Source organism: Neopelma chrysocephalum, unplaced genomic scaffold, assembly GCF_003984885.1.
Source record: "Neopelma chrysocephalum unplaced genomic scaffold, ASM398488v2 Primary Assembly neopelma1_69, whole genome shotgun sequence".
Classification (NCBI taxonomy): domain Eukaryota; kingdom Metazoa; phylum Chordata; class Aves; order Passeriformes; family Pipridae; genus Neopelma; species Neopelma chrysocephalum.
The window spans coordinates 10,771,302-10,791,666 of NW_020897729.1; the positions used below are offsets into that span (position 1 = coordinate 10,771,302).

Below are 20,365 nucleotides of genomic sequence, written 5' to 3' on the forward strand. Positions count from 1 at the left end.
AGCCCCTCCAGCTCCCCTCAGATAACCCCCCAGCCACTCTCAAGTCTCTCTTGTATTCCTCTCAGACTTTCCTGGTCCCCCTCAAGCCCTGGCATCCCTCAAATCCCCGTCTTCCCCCAAAACCTTTGGTACCCCTCAGACCCCCCTGGCTCCCCTCGAGTTCCCCACTTGGCTCCCCTCAGAACCCCTGGTCCCCTTAAAGTCCCCCCTGGCACCCCTCGAGTCCTCCAGCTCCCCTCAGAACCTCCATTCCCCTCAAATGCCCTTGGCTTCCTTCAGTATTCTGGCACCTCTCAAACCCACTGACTCCCCTCAGAACCCTCCGTCCCCCTCAACTCCCCCTGGCTCCCCTCAAATCCCCCTGGCTCCCCTCAGTACCCCCGGTCCCACTCACGTCCCCCTGGCTCCCCTCAGCACCCTGGCACCCCTCAAGTCCTGGCTCCTCTCAGGCAACCCCGAGCCCTTCTCAGGTCCTCTCCGTCTCCCCTCAGAACCCTCGCCCCCTCTTTACTCACCCCTCGCACCCCTCATCTCCCCTCAGCACCCTGGCACCCCTCAAGTCCTGGCTCCTCTCCAGCCCCCACCCCGTGGCTGCCCTCAGAATCATCCCCAGCCCCTCTCAAGTCCCTCCACCTCCCCTCAGAAACTCCGGTCCCCCTTGGGCACCCCTGCAGTCCTGGCTCCCCTCCGGCCCCCCTGGTTCCCTCAGCACCCTCCCCTTCCATCTGCCCCGTCCCCCCGGGCAGGTGGGAGGGCTGAGGGAAGGGGAGTAGCCCAGGGACGGGACTCTGCCCGCTCTGACAGCGGGCGGGGACGGGCCCCCCGCTATTAGTACGGGACCTCCGCGGGGCCGCCCCAGTGCCTCCCCTCACCATGCCCGGGCTCCGCTCCGCGCCCGGGCCGCCCGCCTTCCTCCTCCTCCTCCTCCTTCTGCTGCTCCCCGCTCCCGTCCCCGCGGATCCCGGCGCCGGGCGGCAGCTGGATCCCGGGAGCCGCCGGGCCGCGGCGGCAGCGAGGGTGGCCCTGCAGTACCTCAACTTCAAGGCGGGATCGCCCGGGGGGCTGCGGGCGCTGGGGCAGCTCCGCAAGGCCGCCGTGAAGGTACGGGGGGAGCGGGGGCGGTGAGGGGCCGGAGGGACGCGGAGCTTAGGGCGACGCTGGGGAAAGTGCAGTGAACAGTAATTATTATATTGTTGTTATTAGATATAGCTGCAATTAGCGGTAATTATTATATGGTTATTATATATAACTGAGGTTGGCGCTGTCCCGCGCTGGGCACCGGGGGTGCCCTCCCGCCCCTCTCAGGGGCCGCTGTCCCGCGGCCCCTTCCTCAGGGCCACCCGGGTCCCCTCAGGGCACCGCTGTCCTCCCGCCCCTTCCTCAGGTGGTTCAGGGCACCTGGGTCACCTCAGGGACCATTGTCCCAACTCCCGTTCCTCAGGGACACCTGAGTCCCTTCCAGGACCACTGTCCCACCATCCCTTCCTCAGGGACACCCGCGGCCTCTCAGGGGACACCCAGGTCCCGTCAGGGGATGCTGTGCCACCGCCCCTTCCTCAGACCAAGAACTTCATGTAAAGACGATGCAGTTCCCATCAGAAAACACAGCTGACTGTTCTGAGGTGACAGAAAGGGGCAGGAGTCCCCGAGAGGAGCAGCTGCAGGGGCAGAGCCTTCCCGTCACGGATCCTGTCAGGGATGCCCGGGGTGGTGCTCGGGGTACATGGACTCTGCTCCCCAAAGGATGAGCCCCGTGCTGTGCAGCCCTTCTCCTCCTCCAGCTTTGGTGTTTTTTTCACAGCTCGATCAGTTTTGAAGGCAAGAAATCAGGCAAAAGCTTCTGGGACAAAATATTTGTCCCAGGCTGTAGATCCTGGAAGGAAAGCACTGCCTTCCTGGAGAGCCGAGGGGATGAGATTTAAACCCAGCCCTCGGGTCCTGCTGCTGGGCAGCTCCCTGAGCAAGGTTTGGATTCCAAAGGGCCAAATGCAGCACTGGATTCCACTGGATCTTTTCCAGGGCTCTGGAGACCTCACAACACTTGTCCTTCAGTGTCTGCACAGCATGTGCAATCCAGGCCCTCTCTCCTAAAGCTGGGAATGTCAAATCTTCCCTTTCAAGAAAGAAGTTCTGAGCCAGCCTAAAAAGTTTAGGATGTGCTGTTGCAGTCCTGATCCTGAATCCTTCCCATAAATCCCACTTGGCAGTGGCTCCAAAACAATTTGAAGCCTGACTTGCACACGATGTTTAACAGGTCAAAATAATTTCCAATTAAATCTGACAAAACACAAAATACTGTGAAAAAAATGAGACTTTGGTGTAATGCAAGGCTGAAAGACAGTGTTAGCCCTGCCTGGGAATTCTGTTATGGATTCACCTGGAATCAAGCCCTTTAGGTAACTCTGTGTTCTCATCATCATTCCCAAATATGCCATTAAATAGAACTTACTGGGTGCTGAGTATGGACTTGCTCGTGGGACATTCAGTTTTCCTACGGAATTGTTGCAGACACCCCTGACAGGAACCTCCTGTGCTGTTTTATACTTCTTTCCAAATGGATAAATGCTCCTTCTGTATTTCCTGGGCAGTTTGCATATGGATATATGGATATATTTCCATATATAAATACTTGTGCCTGGCTGAAGGACAAGCTGGCAGCACTGCAATTCCTTAGGAAAGAGACTATCAGCAGGAAGGGGTTGGTGCAGATCCCCTTCCCAGCTGAATATTTGTGAATATTTGTGAACTAGTTTGGGTTGGGGGGAGGGAAAGGGATTCCCCTCCCCACTCTCAGCCACCTGATTCCTAATATAGGAAGGAGAATAGTTGGTTTGTTATAGAGAAGTGAAATTCCTCCTTATTTCCTCCCAGCTCTGGATGAGGCGCTCACTGTAACCACACTCTGCAGTTTAATTCCCCTTTTTCTTTGCACTCTCTGTGAAAACAAGAGGAGAAAAGTGCTAAACGTGGTCACTTCCTTCTTTTCTGTCCTCCACTGGAAAAAAATGACAAGAATTTCCTGGAAGGAATGTGCTCTATTAGGTGAAGGCAAGAGGCAGAAATGTTGGGGTTTGGGGGTTTTCAGTTTGTCTGGGTTGTAGTAATTTTTTTAAACAAGGCAAATTTCCTTTTGGTTACTGAATCACTGGATCCCATAAAACCAGGATGATTTTATCATGGAATTCAATAATGAGCATTGTAATTTAATCCTGACATTATTAGCCCACTAGCTGGTGAAACTGGTAATTGGAAACAGGACTGGAGACAGTCCCCAGCCTGCAAAGGATCTTTCATGTTCAGGTAAAATGAGACTTCAGGGCTTTTCTCTCCTGCCAACAAATAGCAGAGAGATGCCAAACATGGAATAATCCCTGCCTTGCTGGTTGCTCTTTGTTTTGTCCCTTCTTTTTTCTGAAGTGAGGATCCTCTAGGAAACAGCAGCTCATGGAATTGTTGAAACAGCTGCACTTTAAAATACACTTGAGATAAGAAAAGTATCAGCTTGTGCCAGCTGAAGATCCCAGCAGTCAAGAAGGAAGCTTTCAAAACACTGATGTAGCATTTCCCATCCCAAGCTGTCCTGGAAATCATAAGTTAGGAGGAGGTGAAGGGTGAAGGTAAAGCCAGGTGATCTTGTGGCTAAACTGCAGCATTGGATTAAACTGGACTAGAAAATCCCATTTTACAGGTGGATATTTCTCTTCACAACCTCACCTGGACACAAAACAGTGCAATACCACAACCCTGGTTTTAATATTAAAAGTCAATTAAATAATTGCTTATTTTCTTATTTCCAACAGTGAGAGCCCCCTGTTAGGGTGGGAAAGGCAGAATCCATGGCAGGGACAGCTCACCCTCCTCTCTCTGCAATTCCAGCTTTTCCTGCTTAAAAAACTGGCTAAAAACTGGATCCAGGGGGAAAATGCTGGTGGGAAACACAGAGGAGGAGAGATGGAAACCTGCAGTTTGGGGTGAGAGAGGGATCCCCCCTTCCTGTGAGAGCAGTGATTGTAAACTGATTGTAAACTGATTGTAAAATGAATCCCTCCCTTGGGACCTGCTCTGAAATTGCTGCTTTGGCCTCCACGGCACTAAAAATCCATCATGAAGAGCTGCAAGAATCCTGAGCCTGGAAATAAAACAACCTTGTGACCCAGATATTCAGTGGAAAAATGAATTACTCACTTGTTTTCTTCTCTTTTGGACACTTTCATCTTTGGCTGCTTTCAGATATCCCTGAGCTCTGAGGGACTCACACTCTGGGAGGGTTTACAGATGACAGTGGGAAATAATAATGGAAAGAAAAGTGATGTTTTTCTTCGAACCTACAAATACTTTCACAAATGTACAATTATTTCCTGACAAATGGACCTTCTCCCTCCTCTCTGGGGGGCTCAAAGAAGCCCCCCCAGCCTGAACCTGTATTTTAGCTGTGGGGCACCTCTTGAAAGCTTTCTAGGTAGTAGTAGTACAGAAGTAGTAGTAATACCTACTAGTAGTACTATGGTGGAGTTGTTGCAAATTAAGGAAGAATATCTGCTTAAAAAACATCTTCAAAAATATCTCCTTCCAAAGCACAGAATTCTGTATTCAAGCCCTGACCCTTTCAGGTTCTCTCGTGTGCAGTGATGACCCAAAGGGAATAGGCCTGGCTCACTGTGCTTCAAAATACCCAAATTTGATCAAATTAGGAACATTATAAACCCCTGCAATAACAGCTCTGGGGTAGCTTTACAATAATCAGAAAGTTAGCCTTAATTGCAGTGATTATTGTGAGAGATTAGACCCTTCTTCCTTATAATTTCACTTAATTTCTGATTCTTGGGCACTTCAGAAAGTCAGTTTTTGCCATTTTGCTATGCTGAGTGACCCCTCATGGCACATCCGCTGCCGTTTTGAGGACAATATTTCAGGCAACACACAAAAAGGGGCAGGAGGAAGAGGAGGAAAAGAAGAAAGGAATTAAAGAAATTTGAGCTCATTCCATTTCCTCCACCCTCTTCCCAGTGGGATGTGGCTCCAGCTCCACACCGGACTCATCCTAAACTTTCAGGAGGGGGTTTTATGATATAGAACAAGTGACTAAAGCAGTTTGTCCTCTTACCTGCAGTTTACAGCTCTGGGCAGGAACTCCAGGCACGTGGGTGTGGGGTTTTACCAACCTTGTGCCATTAACAACTTCCTGGGAGAAACTGGGAAGGGAACGGGAGGGCTCAAGGTTAGAGAAACACAACCCCACGTTTGCTTTGGCTCCTGATCTGCTGCAAACAGCCACAATTCCCCTCCTGCTCCTCTGAAGAGCATTGTGTTTAAAACCCAAGGAAAGGGAACAGATGAGTGCCCTTACACTCAAAAATACAGATATTTCAGAGCTCAGTCTAAAAGTTGGCAGGAAAATAAAAGACTGACCACGAAATAAAGAGCAGATAATGCCAAGACTTGTTATTGGGCTCTGCTCTTGCACAACTGGATGAGGTAATCCCAGGGAAATGAGTGTTTTTTATGGCCAATATTAAAAGATAGTTTCTGTTTCAGCCTGCTTGGAGCTGAGACAGAAGATCCCACACTAAAAGGGCCATTTGTTGACTGAAATCCTCGAGTTAAAAACCCCCAAATCCAAGGAAATTACACATTTCAGAGGTGTGCATTTCTAAGGCTTTTCAGGTGTTTTGTCCTCCTGGCTGCTTCCCCTCAGCAAGGAGTTATCTTTTATTATTCCTTACCAAGCAGAATCCTGGATAAGTGAATGGGATCCTTCAGGACTGGTATTTTCAGGGCAAACCAGAGCAGACAGAGCAGAATCTGTGTGGTGAAACCGGTTTCTTTCCCATCACCAATGACCAAAAAGCTTAGATATTAAATGAGCCTGTGTAATTCCTGTTCAGCTGTGATTCAGCAGGATTGGATTCATTTATATATGATAGTCAGGGCAAAAATACCTCCTTGGACACTGAACATTCCCTGGGAATATCAGTATTGGTGAAGTTACTCTGGAACAATCTGTCCCAGGAAGCACTTTGAGCTGGGTTTTCCCTCTTGCCCCTCAGTGAGGAAAGGCTTTCAAACACCCCTTGGTGTGCAGGTTATTTATGATTGTTTCCCCTCCTCACTGCTTGTCCCAGCACATAAATAAAGCTTTATTCCACTGATGGCTGAACCTTTTCTCTTCCAGAACATCCCAGACTTTGGGCACAAGTATTACCTGCAGTTCAGCACAGAAGACTACAGGACTGGGGTGAGTTTGGGGTCCTCTGTGTTCCCTCTGCCCATGGGCATGGAATGAACTTCAGCAGCTCCAAAACAGGGACATTTATGAGCTTAGGAAACGGATCTTTCCCAATGGAAAGACCTGCCTGGCAGGGGCTTTGCCCCGAGGAGCACCTGAGAGATCCTCAGCCCTCAATCCTGAAGGATTTCAAGTCACCTCAGGCAACCAAGGGCCTGAGTGAAGCTTCCCAGTGGCCCAAGCTCAGTGAGAGTGTGACAGCCTGGTCCTTGTTATCCCACTGGGGACATCATCCCTCTGTGCTCTTTATCCCACTGTGCTCATTATCCCACTGCAGCTCCTGCTGTCCACACCCCAGAAAGGGAATAACGAGCTGACAGCTGCATGTTCTTCTCAATTCTAATCCCCTCCACTCTCCCTGTCACTTGTCACCAGCAATTTTCCTGCCCTCTTCCTTCACACACAGTTTGTGGAATTCCAACTATTCTCAGAACTTAATATGAAGCATTAGATTATTTTCATTTCAAGGCTAATACAGTGAAAGTCCCTGTTATCAATTAATGCTATTTCTTGAAACCCTCAAACACATTTCCAAGATGACTTAGTGCATTAATCAAAAACTTCTGTTAAGTCCCTTCAGCCTCATGGTTTTAAACCATTTACTTTCCTGGGGAAAAAAATTATATCCTTCTGAAGACTTTCCTGACCCTTGAGCAGCTTCACCCAAAGAATGAATTGCTGGTAACTAAAATCTTGATCAAAGGTAAGAGTTTTAAACACTCCCTTGACAGGAAAACGCTGGGAGCTGCCTGGCCACGGTGTTGTATCCAAGGAAAAAGTCTCCTCCTGTTGTCAGCATCAAGTGCTCACACACCAAAGACCAGAATGAAATCCAGGAAGAGGACAACAGACTCTACCAAAGGATCAGGCAGCAAACCAAACCAATAACTGGGAGAAATATTCCAGGTACATTCCTCCAGCCAGTCAGCTGTATTTCATTTTATCTCCCAGGGCACTGTGAAGAACACAAGCAAACACATGCACTGGAAGGAGACACCTTATTTACAGCAGCACCCTGAAACCACAGTGCTGTCAAAACATTCCCCCTTCCAGGGATCCTCTGGGAGAACAAAACCCCCTTGCATTTAACACTGGCATCAGCACCACCTTGGGAAGGTGGTTTGGGTTTAAAAGCACCATTTGAAATTCAAGTAAATGCAGAATGCCCTCCAGGAATAACAAGAGCCCTAAGCCACAACCTCCCCAGCTGTGGCTGGAAATTCACTGGGCATGACTAACAGAACTTTTCCATCCTGGAAAAATTCCATCTCTTCCTCCCAGCTAGGTAAAGACTTCCATTACCCTGGATTTTGGGGTTCTTACCCCACTGTGGGACCCTGTGAGTGTTGTCTTTTGGCAATGTCAGTCCTGCCACACTTTCCCACTTTCCTGGGATGCAGCTTTAGCATCGTTCTCCTCCCTTTTCCCTGTGACACGTCAGAGGGAAGAGTCTCATCCCAGGACCAGCCTGTGCCAGGCCAAAGTGCTCTGTGGTTCATCATTTTTCAGCTGAACAGCCAGAATTGATGTTGTTTGTGTCTCTGTGTGCCCTGCAGACAGCTATGGCAACATTGAGCCTGCCCTGGAGCCAGCCTGGGCTCTGGCTGTGGCTGGCAGCAGCTCCATCATGTGGGAAAAGTCCACAGAGGACGTGGGATACTTCCTGGCACAAGTGAAGTCGGTGAAGCAGTGGGTGAGTGGAGCAGGGAGCAGAACCCCCCACCTCTCACTGCTGTGATGGCTGTGATCCCCCAAACCCCAGGGCCTCCCCTTCTCCAGCATCTCCACCTCTGGACAAGCACTTTGTCCAGGTGTTGGTGGGAAACTTCACTCATTTGGACAAAATTTGGCTTTCCTCGTTGCATGAGTGGCTTCTGCAGGTCCTGCAGTTCCTCAGCCCCACACCAGGTCACTCCCACACCCTCTGACCCTTTGTGAGGCTCACGGGCACCATCAGGCTCAGACCTGGCACAAACACCTGCCTGGGGAGCAGGTCTGACCCCTCAGCACATCAAACAGCAGCTCCCAAAGCTCTGTGTCCCCCAAAACACCTCTATAGGGGACAGGTCTGACCCCCCAGCACATCAAACAGCAGCTCCCAAAGCTCTGTGTCCCTGTGATCCCAGTTTTTGCTCCATTCAGCACAAGCTTTCTCTGAAGGAGAGATTAACAGGCAATATTCTCAAATCCATCACAGGGTTAAACTTGATGAATTAGCACCTGAGCCAGCCTGGTTTCATGGCAGGGAGTGGGGCTGCAGAACCACAGAGCAGTCATTGCCTTCAAGAATTCCATGCAGGAAGTGCTCCTAATTCCCTGTCTTTCCATGATCAAAACCCACCTCACTCCAGCCAGCAACCACAGTCCCTAAGCAAGCTCAGTGCAGCCAAGTAAATCAAAGCAGAAATTAAACTTCAACAATGTAAACTTGTGTTCCTGATAATCCTTCTCTTTTTTTCCATACCCAGATGAGGAAAGATGATTTAATTGAGTTTGACTACACTGTCCTGCTCCATGAAATGCCAACACAGGTAAGAAACAGGGTAATCCCTCCTGTCCCCAGGAGATGGGCAGTGCAAAGGTGATGAGTACACACCTATAAAATCAGTATTTCTCTACAAAAGAGGTGTTTTTCAATCCCTCCTGCAGGAGATGATTTCCTGCCACATGCGCCTCACGTGGCTCCCTGGGCGGCCTCTGAAAGTGAAACACTTCTGTCCCTCCAAGACCCACGGGCTGGAGAACGGATCTGGGCTGGGATCAGGATCAGCTGCTGGGCTGTCAGAGGAAATGGGGGCCAACTTCTGAGACAGAGTGTCAGAATCCATGGATTCAGGGAGAAAAATCCTTGTGCCACCAGAGCTGGAGCCGGCGTCGGGTTTCCACACAAGTCAGTGATTGGGATGCTTTCACTACTCTGCCCTGTGCCAAAATTATTTCCTGTCACTTCTCAAACTGCAAGACTCAACTTCTAGAGAGTTCTACCTAAAGCCTTTGCTACTGCACATATACACAGATGAACATACACAGGTTGATTTTATGTCATTAATTAACTGTTACGTAGAGTTTGTAAACAAAGGTAATATATTTAGGTAAAAAAAAATCTCCAGGAAAGTATTAATCTGTCATTAAGAAATATTTGCCTACTAATTTTTTGGGTCATTTTTCGGGCTGGAATCATGCTGGTGTTCAACTCACCTCTCCAATAAACCAAATACCATCACTCAGGGGCGAGGCTGGGTTTTCTTTCACTGTGCTGCTCTTGGACCCCAAATTTCCACCTTCTCTGGAAACTCTAAACCAAAACAGACCTGCAGAGAGAGCCAGGAAGGCTCCAGATGGATGAATTCCCACATTTGAGATGGGAAGGACACCCCTCAAACAGCTCTTCTTGGTTCCTGCCCTGTCCTGTTCCCATCCTAAACACCACAAAGTCGTGGGTTTGTCCTTTGCCTCCAAATCCTCCAGTTGGGTTCCCAGAAGATCCACCACCATCCCACCTCTGCTCTCCGAGGTTGTGCCAAACTGTCTCAAACTCACCTTTTTTCTCCCCATTTGCCAGATTTCTGCCAGGATAGATGAAATCCTTCTCAAGAACACCCCATTCCCGAGGGAAGCAGGTGCTGGGATGGCTGTTCTCTGGAGTTTGTGGTGGTTTTCATTATCCTGGATCTGTAACCAGTAACAATGATTCCAGGATTTCACAGGACAGTTTTCCCTGCATGTATTTAAACTGGGTGATGTCAACCCCCCAAATTCCAGTGTTTTACACACACAGATTGTTAAACCTGATTTCCTGACAGAAGCTTTTTCTCTCAGCACACACCAGGCACCCCAATAAATTCAAGGAACAACATCCCACGTCCTCCTGGTGTTTTCTTCTGTGCTGGTAGAACATTTCTCCTCATCAAAAGTATGAAATCAGAGCTGAGAAGTTCAACATTTCTTAAAGAAGCTGGTGATTAAAATAGTTTTTGAAATATAAACAAGAAAATGGGATGGATTTTGCACTTTGGGGCTCTACTTTAGTGTCCTTACCTTGTTTTTGCCACTCTGCAGACCCAGACCAGAGGATTGGGCACTTCCAAGTCACCAGGTCGGTGTAACTCCCAACTACTCCACAGGAACTTCTGGAGAAGCAGCAAAGCTGTTGCAATTCTAAGGCAGCTGCTTTCAGGCCAAGATTTCAGCCTGAAACCTAAAATCACACAGCAAAATTCTTGGGGTTTTGGTTTTTTCTGGATTTGTGGAGCACCAGCACATCTGGCAGCACCCACGAGCCAGGAATTCACATCACAGTGGCCTGAGCAGAGCAGGAAAACCATAAATATAAATAAAATCCCAACCACCCCGTTCCTTTCCTGTTTCCACACTGCTTTCATAAGACAACCCTGAATTTTGGTAAAAGGTTGTTCAAGAAAATCTCCCAATGTCTGAGGACCTGCAGGGCTTTCCTGGAAATCAATTCCAGCTGAGCAGTCGACAACAACAAAGCTGTGGATGGGGGGGAATCAGGGATTTGTCCCAAAGCAACACACATGGATACACCACATGGATACACCACACGGATACACCACACGGATACACCACCCTGAGCCTGAGCCCTGTTAGCACCTCCATGTGCTCACAAATCTGTTCCCAAGGCCAAAATAACTCCTTTTCCCTGTCTTCTGTGGAGAAGCCTGGCTGCTGCACTCCTGGCTGTGTCTGGGAATCATCCTGTGCCAGGAATGTCGCTGGGCCTGAACTGGAACTTCATCCCCCGGTTACTGGAAGTCTGTTAAGCTGAGGAGGTCAGGAAGGGAGAGAGAGACTTCAACATGGACCTTCTGGGAGTCATTAAAAATACAGAATTATGGGAATATCTCCTCCTTCCCGTGGAACTCCAAGGTCCTTGTTTTGTCTCTGCAATGAGTCAGCAAGATTTCAGTCAACTGATTCCTGCTGGACACCCTCGGGATTGGGAGATTCTGGGAAGAGAAAGCTCTGGTTTGGTTTTCTAACAGAGAGCCAAAGTCAAGCCCACACAATGAATCCACATGACAAGCCCATACAGGAATTCCACGTTGTTCCCAGCTTTGGGAAGAGTTAACTCCTACCAACACCCTTCTCAACTCCCTTGTGCCACCAGTGAAGAGCAGATTTGGTGCCAGGGCAGTGGCACTGAGCGACGGTTTTGCCCAGTGGGTGGAGACTTTGGAGGATCCTGAGCCATTTCTGGAGGATTTGGAGGGAAAAGTGGCATTTTTCCCTGGAGGGAAGCTGGGAACACCCTGTGAGAAGTGCTCAGGGTGGGCTGACAACTCACTCCCTGTGCCTGTCCACCAGCTCCTACCTGACTCTCCTGCCTCAACATCTTCAAACTTCCCAAACCTAACTACACAATAATGATGTATCGAGTAAAAAATACAATTATTTTAATAGAACTTAATTAAGACAAATTTCAAGACCAATTATCAGCCGTGTTTTAACATCTATTTTGTTAAGGACAGCATTTACATGTGAACAATTCCGCTGTGATCCTCTGGTGGTTCCTGAGAATTCCACAGAGGAAGGGTATGATGACAAAATTCCAAGTCCAAATCCCACTGCAGCCTGCCTTCCCCAGCCAGCCTTGCCTGCTTCCATGGCTTGGAAAACTCAGCTGCTGGAGGAGATTGGGAAAAACTGTTCAAAGGACTCCAGAGGAGTCAGATCAGCTCTTGGCTTTGCCCTTTTTGGCAGGAAGTCGCCCCGTTGCTTCCAGGTATTTGTTGATTATTTCCTCCTGAGTGCTGGGTGAACACGGGTGGTATCTGGAGTATTCCATGGTATATTCCCCCTTTCCCTGTAAAATTGGGAAAAGAAAGTCCAGGTGAGGATGGGACACGTGTAACGGTGCTGAGCAGCAGGTCACACCCTCGTCTGTGAAACAACACCCAAGAATCCTTCCCAATCCCACACAAACAAAACCCAAAGCATGGAAGAATTTTTTTGAGCAGGAATGACCCAGCTCTGGGTTTGGTTTTTCTCTCCTTCCCTGCTGCAGGTGCTATGGATACAATGATGCAAAGTAGCCCAAATTTAGAGAAATAAACACCTTTAGGCAAAAAGGACGTGGAGGACTCACCTCTGTGCAGGACCTCAGCTCGGTGGCGTATCCAAACATATCGTTCAGTGGCACCTGAAATCCAACACAGGCTTGTAAAAACAAAACACTTTTTCCATCAGCTTTGAGTCACCACCTAATTAATCCCAATTCTGATCCAAAGAGTCAGTGCTGCCTGTAAAAAGCTCGGATTGAATGATCTGGTGTTGTAAAGCACCTGTTATTTTAACTGATTTATACTTGCAACGTGTTTTCAGCAGGAAACTTGAAAAATCTGAGAGTCTGAATGCACCAGGAATGGAATATCCTGGATTCAGGGCTGTGTCATCCAGAGATCACAAGGTTTGAGATAACTCCAGACTGGAGCTCTGATTAAATTCCTCAATTTAGGAAGCAGAAGGGATGCAGTGCAGCCCAAAGCCAAGGCTTTCCCAAGATGATTTTCCCTCCCACCACCCAACAGGAAAACACACATTTTTTACAAGGGACATAAGAAAGGGAACATGGAAAATGAGTCAACCTGGCTCCAAGTTTATCCACATAAACTAAGGATGGAGTCAAAGGCAACAGAAGGAAAGGAAAAGCTGGGAAGAACACAAACCTCAGCATAGAGGGTGAAGTACCCCTCTGCCCCGTCCTGCCCCGTGATGACCCCGTGGCGCCGGTTGATCCCGGCGATCACAGCTCCCTGGAATTCCATGGGAGCCATCACCTCCACGGCCATGATGGGCTCGATGATTCGCACTGTGGCGTTTTCCATGGCTGGGAAAAACAGCGGGAGAAACAATCCAGCATCACGAGCCTGGGGTAGGTTAAGATACTGCCATGCACAGTAACAAATGGTTCATGTCAATGCCTAGAGAGGGAAAACAAGCAGCTCCATGGAATTCCAGCTCCCCTGCTTGTTATTCCTGACACCATAATCACAAGTCATTAAGGTTGGAAAAGACCTCCAAGGTCATCAAATCCAACCTCTGACCCTAAACCATGTTGTGAAGTGCCACATCCACTCGTTTTTTGGGCACTTCCAGGGATTGTGACTCCACCAGTTCCCTGTCCCAGCGCTTCACCACTCCTCCAGTGAAGACATTTTTCCTAAAAAAGGCACAGTTTGACCAAATGTTCTCTGCCTACCCTGTAAGGATGGTGCTGCTGGTGTTTCTGTACTGCATTCCAGGAAAACAGGATCTCCTTCACAGAACCACAAGAACTGTTTTGCCTCCCTCAAAAATTCCATAAACTCTTACACTGTGCTCTACACAAGTGGCCAAACTTTGGATGGATGGGTGGATGGATGGATGGATGGATGGGTGGATGGATGGATACCCCAAATAGCAAATGAACCTACAGAAATGAGGCTGTTAAATTCAGCCCCAGCAATAACAGCCAGGACACATCCAAGCAAGGAGCTCCTACCTTGTTTTAGGGCTCCTTCTCCTGCCCTGATGAAGGAGATCTCGTTGGAGTCCACCATGTGATGGGCACCATCCTCCAGGACGAACCTGATCCCGGAGATCTTGTGCCCGGACACCAGACCCTTCTCACAGGCATCTCGGAATCCCTGGAACAACAGCTCCGAGTCAGCACCAGGAATCTGGAACCTCTGTGCTGTCAGACTTTGGCACCTCAGCTGGATATTGACACTTTTTAAAACTAAAAACCAAGGAACAAGGAAAACTGCCCTCAGGGTTTGGCTTTGTAAGGGACTGTATGGCCAAAACCCCAAAGAATGCTCTGTGTGGAAAGAGCTCCTGCCTGGAGAACAAGAATCCTTTAGGACCGTGTGTTTTTTTCAGGATTTTGCAAAAATCTTCAAGTGTTGCATCATAGAATAATAAAGGAATTATTCTGGGTTACCATAGGAATTCCAAGATGATGGCAGGCTAATTAAAATAGTATGTGATAAATCTCACAGAGAGACAGTCACAGAGATGAAAAAGGAATTCAGAGACGAATTGGGAATTCAGGCAGGAAATGCAGCTTAATTGCAGCTTCCTACATAATTGGCCTCAGAGAAGTCACAGAAAAAAGTCCCATATTTTGGGGTTAGAGATGAGAATTGTGGGGCCACAACCAAAAGCAGAAGGGTCAGTAAGAAGCAGATTGAGCAGGAGGCTTGTTGGACTGTGAGCAAGGAAAGGAGGCACTGCCAGGGAAACAGAGTCAGCACACACCACCAAAGCAAACACAGCAGCTTCTAAAGGCAGTGGAAAACCCAGGAATGTGAGATATGAGGTAAAACCACACAGATGATTCTGTTTCCACCGAAGAAATGGGAAAAGCCCCCTTGCCTGTGGCAAGGCCAGCACAGCAAATGTGGATGATATGGCAAGAAAACACAAAAGTCAGTATTTGCTGTAGCACACAAATGGTTTGTACCTTTTCCACAGCAGGCACGAATTGTTTGGGAATATTTGTGCCAACGGTTCTGTCTTCAAACTCTACTTTTGTGTAGTCCTCGGGATCCAGGGGCTCCAGCACCCCGATGACTTTGCCGTACTGGCCTGCCCCTCCTGACTGCTTCTTGTGGGTGAATTCAAACCTGAAAACAAACAACACCCCAAACACTTGAACCTGCTGCCACCCCAGGGAAAAACTCCCATTCTGCAGCTCATAGAACCCCAGACTGCTTTGGGTTGGAAGGGAATGTAAAGGTTATGGAGTCCACCCCTGCCACGGGCAGGGACACCTTCCACTAGCCCAGGTTGCTCCAACCCAGAGATGGGGCAGCCACAGCTTCTCTGGGCAAAACCTGTGCCTCTTCCCCACAGGGAAGGATTTCTCCCCACTATCCCACCTAACCCTGTTCGCAGCTAAACCCTTCATTCTCTCCGACCCGCGCTCCCTCGGCAGCATCAGCTCCGTCCCCGCCCGCTCCCCGGGGCGGGACCCGCCGCTCTCGGTCCCTCCCCGAGCCGGTGCCTTCCTGCGGGCGGAGGAAGCTGCGTGGCCACGGAGCTGCCCCCGGGACAGTTCCCAGCGGGCCGGGCCGTGGCCATGGAGCTGCCCCCGGGACAGTTCCCATCCCGCCGGGCCGCAGCCGTGGCCGTGGCGTTCCTGCGGTACCGGCGGGGCGGCCCCGCCCGGGCGCTGCGGCTGCGGGAGCTGCGCCGGGCGCGCACCGAGGTGAGAGCGGCACCGGGAGCGGCGATTAAACCCCCGAGAACTGCCCTCCAGGAGGGCGCCGGAGCTCGGGGACAGCTGCCCAGGGACGCCGTGGAGTCCCCTCTCTGGAGACACCCCAATCCCACCCGGAGCGTCCCTGTGCCACCCGCTCCAGGTCCCCTCCGACCCCCGCGATCCCGGGATTCTGTGTCACCGCGGGGGTGACGGCGGCTCTGCCCACCCACGTTTGGGGGTCACGGCAGGATCTGTGGGTCCCGAACAGCCCGGGGGCTGGGAGCAGTCGGGCAGGCTGGAAAGGTGGAATACACCCTGTGCTGTTCCCACGGTGGCAGCGGGCCCGGGGAACCTCCCAAGGACACTCAGGAGGGAGGAGGGTGCTCGGAGTGCGGCTGCCGGGACACACCTCGCTGCTCACCCGGGCTGGGTTACAGGGAAACCCATGAGAACAGGGCACAGCAAACCCCACCTGTGAGAACAGGGCACGAAACCCCAAAACAGGGGCACAGCAACCCCCCACCCACTTCAGTCATTACAGCCAAAAAGCTCCATGAGGTGATTCATAACAAACTGCAAAAGGGACTTCAGTGGTGGAGTCACTGAACATTCCCACCTGAGTATTTAACCAGCAGCTCATTGCTGGATGGAATCACATGGGGAGCCCCAAAATGTTAATTAAGGGGCTAGAAATGAGGGTGGGGAGGCCCTGGCACAGGTTGCCCAGAGAAGCTGTGGCTGCCCCATCCCTGGAAGTGTCCAAGGCCAGGTTGGAGCAACCTGGGCTTAGTGGAAGGTGTCCCTGCCCATGGCAGGGTGGGACTGGATGAGTTTTAAATTCCTTCCCAACCCAAACCATTCCATGATTCCCTGATCTTGTCCACTGTGCAAAGTCATTCAACATTTGACAAAATAAACATCCTTAATGTTTTCCCTTTCTCAGGACATCAAGGATGTTGGGCACAAGTACTACCTGGAACTGGAGCTGGAAGATGTCCTGGACAAAGTGAGTTCAGGTTGATTTAATTAAACACTCTGAGGGCAGAGGTTGGCAGCACTGATGTGTCATAAACTCACTTTATGCTGCTGCTCTGGCTCAGGCCAGGGGGCACACCAATTAATCATATTTAGAATCATGTTTCTGATTTTCTACCCTACAAATCAGGCAAAAAAAGGCTAAATTTTACCACCATAAAAGCCCTGCCCATGTGGTACCTTCCACTCCAGACAGTGCTGGAGGGATGACAAGGACATTTCAGTGTCACTCAGCTCCAAGTGAACAGCACAAGGGACATTCTGCACCTCACCCACTGCCCTTCCCATCACTGCAGAAAGCAAATCACCTTTATGCATTCACACATAAACCATGAATTTAACCTTGTCTTAAATAATCACAAATCTCTCTGGGCCAGACTCGGAGAAAACAGCAACTCCATAAAAAAAAAAGACATGTTAGAAGTGCAAATTACCCACATTATACATGTACTTAATGAAATATTAATGCACATAATTAACTCTGTGACAGGACAGTACTGTTAACTGCACTGCTGAGGTTCTGTATCATCTGGGCAACAAAAACATTGCTCCAGATGTGCAGTTCACACTTGAAGGAGAACTAAAGAGCACAGAGGAAGCAGATCACGTGTTCTACACTCGAATCAGGAGCCTGGAAAAAGAGCTTGTGGCAGAGAACATCCCAGGTACAAGGCTGGGGCTGGGGGAGAAGGATCAGGCCTCCCCCCTGCTCTGAACACGTGCTGCTTCCCTTTCTCTGTCTGGGGCTCTGTCAGTCACAGCTCCTCAATTTATTCTGATTCCTAAAATCCAGAATTGAGGCCTGATTTGCACGTGGCTGTTCTGCAGAACCACCTGCCACTGTCACCTCCTCCTGCTCCCTCTGGGCTGTCCTTGGCACAGCACATCCCACACCCTGATGCACAACGAGGGGCTGCTCCGACTTCAGAGCACTGAAAACTTGATATGTCTGGGGAAAAAAGTGGAGGAGAACAGCCTGGAAGTGCCCAAGGCCAGGTTGGATGGGGCTTGGAGCAACCTGGGCTCGTGGAAGGTGTCCCTGCCCATGGCAGGGGGTGGAATGAGATGAACTTTAAGGTCCCTTCCAACCCAAACCATTCTGTGATTCCACAGGAGGAATCACTGCGGGGATGGAGCAGCTCTTCCAAGATCCCTTGGAAGGTTTTGTGACATGGAAGGGAGTGACTTTAGCACCAGGTGATGAAGTTCTGTTGCTGGCTCTTGTTTAACCCCCAGGAATTGTTTTGTTTCCCAGACAGCCATGGCCACGTGCCCCCAGAGCTGGAGCCCCTCCACCTGCTGGCCTGGGTCGCCTCGGGATACCTGGTGTGGCAGAATTCCACAGAAAACACCCAGCTCCAGCTGGCCCAAATCAAACATGTGAAGCAGGTGGTAAGTCTCCATCAGTCACAGAATTCCAGGGTGGTTTGGGTGGGAAGGGACCTTAAAGCCCATCCAGTCCCATCCCCTGCCATGGGCAGGGACACCTTCCACTAGCCCAGGTTGCTCCAAGCCCCGTCCAACCTGGCCTTGGACACTCCCAGGGTGTTCTCCTCCACTTCTTTCCCCTGACACACATTCCAACTTGGCCTTGGCTCCCAATGCTCTGCAAGAAAAATAGTGTTTAGGAGCTGAGCAGGGACTAGAGCAGAGCTGGATCCACATTCTTAAAAATCCACATTCAGGAAACGTCAATTATGTCTGAACTTCTTGCTCTGCTTTGGTTTTAAGAATCCAATCCAGTGTTTGAATTTTGTTCCACTACCCCTTCCCTCTAATCAAACAGCAATTAGGGGAGAGAACCTAAAAAGGGATTTTTATTTTGAGCTCTTGGACTTCCCTTACCATAAACTCAATTGATGCTCATCATGGTAAGAAACCTGAATTGAGGAACACAAAAGGGGAAGACGAGGGAGAAAGGGAACAGAATATTCCAGGATAAAATATTTCCTGTTTTATTTCTGGGTGGTTACAAGGGATGGATTTATCTTGAGCACACCTGGATCTGCCCTAAGCTCAGGAATCAAAACCTGGCAAATCTCACTGTAGCTCCTGACATTAATTGAGTCATTAATTGCCACCACCAGGCCTGACAGACCCCTTGCCTGGAACAGGCTCAAGTGAGAGAGAGCACTTTGCTTTCACAAAACTTACTGTCACAGCCAAGTCCTTTTGGTTTGATTTGTAAATTAATAGAATTCTATAGATTCTCCCTAATTCCTCTGCTCTGTTTGGAAAAAAAAAATATATTGTGAGTTAAGAATAACCTCTAAAGGGCTGGTCAGCTTTAAATCTGAGGCAATTTTGCATGTGAGCCAGGAAAAAGAAACAGGATTTAAGAGAACCCAAAGCCCAAATGTTTTTGCCACTCAGAATTCCCAGGAAGTGCTGGGGATGAAGGAGAGACAAATTCCTTCAGGGAGCAGGATTTGTGAATGTTTTGCTCCCTCTGATGGCATCTGGGAGCAATTCACAGCTGCTGCAGGGCTGTGCACCAGCAAGAGTTTAAGGATTTTAAACCCCTCTTTAAAAAAATCTGAGGACAAGGCAGACAGAAAACTATTAAATTAACCCAGCTGCCACCTCTCTTGGGGAATTTTGTTCCTTTTCCCTGAAAAATACATGGGAAAAGAGCATATTCCAAAGGCCAGTGTGTATTTTGTCACTCACAGAATCCCTGTGAGGCCTCTGGGATGTGTCCTTATCCTACTGACAGTTTGATTTGGGATTATCTGGGTTAAAGTGACACCTTGTAGAAGGAGGTGTTCCCATCCCAAAGGAATTCCTGCAGTTGATATTTATCTGATTTCTTTAAGGGAGGCATTGGCAGAGTTTTAAGCCTCACATTCATCTCTCCAGTGCAAGTTTGGAGTGACAAAAACACAGATCAGGATCTTTTTTGTTTTGTCACAGTGACTGAGCTCCACCTGCTTTATTGGTTATATTAAGCTGCCAGTTTTACCTGAAATACAGCAGAGAATTCTTGGGATAACCAAAGAGAACCGACTCCCTGCTCTGTGGGTGGGGAGAAGCCCCAAATTCAGCCCTTTTCACCTTGTCTTTCCAGAGGAGAAGTGATGAATATCTGCAGTTTGACTTCGTGGTTCTGCTGCACGAAATGGTGTCCCAGGTAAATATTGCATTTCTAAAAAGCCTTTTTTGTTGTTGTTTGAAGCCTGGCAGCTCTGCAGGCACACACATGGTGGGGTGGACACAGAGGGTGAGGTCAGGGCCACCTTCCCTGTCCATCCCAGCATTCCAGGACACAACAGCAGCAATTTCCAGCTGTTTCTGGGCTTTCCTGGGAATGGCTGCGGTTCAAAACACTGGTGCTTCCCAGCTCTTTCCTCCTGGGAGATCCCAGTGCCAAACTGGGTGGGGATCAAGGGAAGCAGCAGCATCCTGGAGTGCTCAGCAGAATTCCAGGGGGCTGGGAATGCTCCCATGCCAGAGGACAGCACAGAGACCTCACCTATCCCAGTAACTCCCAGCACAAACTGGTTCCCAGCAGTTTCCACACTTTGAGCTATTCTCCATCACAATTTTGTGATCTGAGCAAGTGTTTTCATCAGGAAAACACAGAAAATGGGAGAGAGAAGTTCCTGATTGTGCAACCTCCTGGAAAAACCACCCAGGGATCTCCCTCCCAGCTCCAGCTCCGCTGCTTCCAACCCCTGCACTCTCAAAGTTTTAAATTAACAGAATTCTATGGATTCCCCCAGTTTTTCTGTGTGTTTGGAGAAGATAGACTGTGAGTTAAGAGTAACTCCTAAAGTGATGGTCAGCTTTAAATTTAAGCCAAGGTCAGCCTTAAATTCAAATTTAAGCCAAGGTCA

The 20,365-nt window shown here is 49.3% G+C and overlaps 3 protein-coding genes across 4 annotated transcripts in view; 2 read left to right on the forward strand and 1 right to left on the reverse strand.

Moving 5' to 3' along the window:
* The first annotated feature begins 855 nt into the window (after window positions 1-855).
* RARRES1 (retinoic acid receptor responder 1) lies at window positions 856-9,517 on the forward strand. The gene is made up of 6 exons (XM_027685861.1): window positions 856-1,101; window positions 6,173-6,235; window positions 7,018-7,192; window positions 7,843-7,979; window positions 8,755-8,817; window positions 8,936-9,517. The coding sequence occupies exons 1-6, from the start codon at window positions 874-876 to the stop codon at window positions 9,092-9,094; spliced, it is 825 nt and encodes a 274-aa protein (XP_027541662.1). The 5' UTR covers window positions 856-873; the 3' UTR covers window positions 9,095-9,517.
* Window positions 9,518-11,684: 2,167 nt separating this feature from the next.
* GFM1 (G elongation factor mitochondrial 1) overlaps window positions 11,685-20,365 on the reverse strand; it is a 16,441-nt gene continuing 7,760 nt past the window's right edge. Inside the window, exons 14-18 of the mRNA XM_027685403.1 lie at window positions 14,754-14,916; window positions 13,791-13,935; window positions 12,976-13,136; window positions 12,396-12,449; window positions 11,685-12,113 (exon numbers count right to left, since the gene is read on the reverse strand). Of these exons, the coding sequence (XP_027541204.1) occupies window positions 11,982-12,113; window positions 12,396-12,449; window positions 12,976-13,136; window positions 13,791-13,935; window positions 14,754-14,916 (655 nt within the window). The 3' untranslated portion in view covers window positions 11,685-11,981. The remainder of the gene's footprint in view (window positions 12,114-12,395; window positions 12,450-12,975; window positions 13,137-13,790; window positions 13,936-14,753; window positions 14,917-20,365) is intronic.
* LXN (latexin) overlaps window positions 15,339-20,365 on the forward strand; it is a 5,895-nt gene continuing 868 nt past the window's right edge. Inside the window, exons 1-5 of one of the 2 annotated variants that reach the window (XR_003534586.1) lie at window positions 15,339-15,500; window positions 16,438-16,500; window positions 17,020-17,194; window positions 17,785-17,921; window positions 19,597-20,332. Coding sequence is in view for 1 of the 2 variants with exons in the window: in XM_027685404.1 (XP_027541205.1) it covers window positions 15,372-15,500; window positions 16,438-16,500; window positions 17,020-17,194; window positions 17,785-17,921; window positions 19,597-19,659 (567 nt within the window). In the remaining variant the exon portion in view is untranslated. The remainder of the gene's footprint in view (window positions 15,501-16,437; window positions 16,501-17,019; window positions 17,195-17,784; window positions 17,922-19,596; window positions 20,333-20,365) is intronic. The other variant, XM_027685404.1, reaches the window with a different exon arrangement.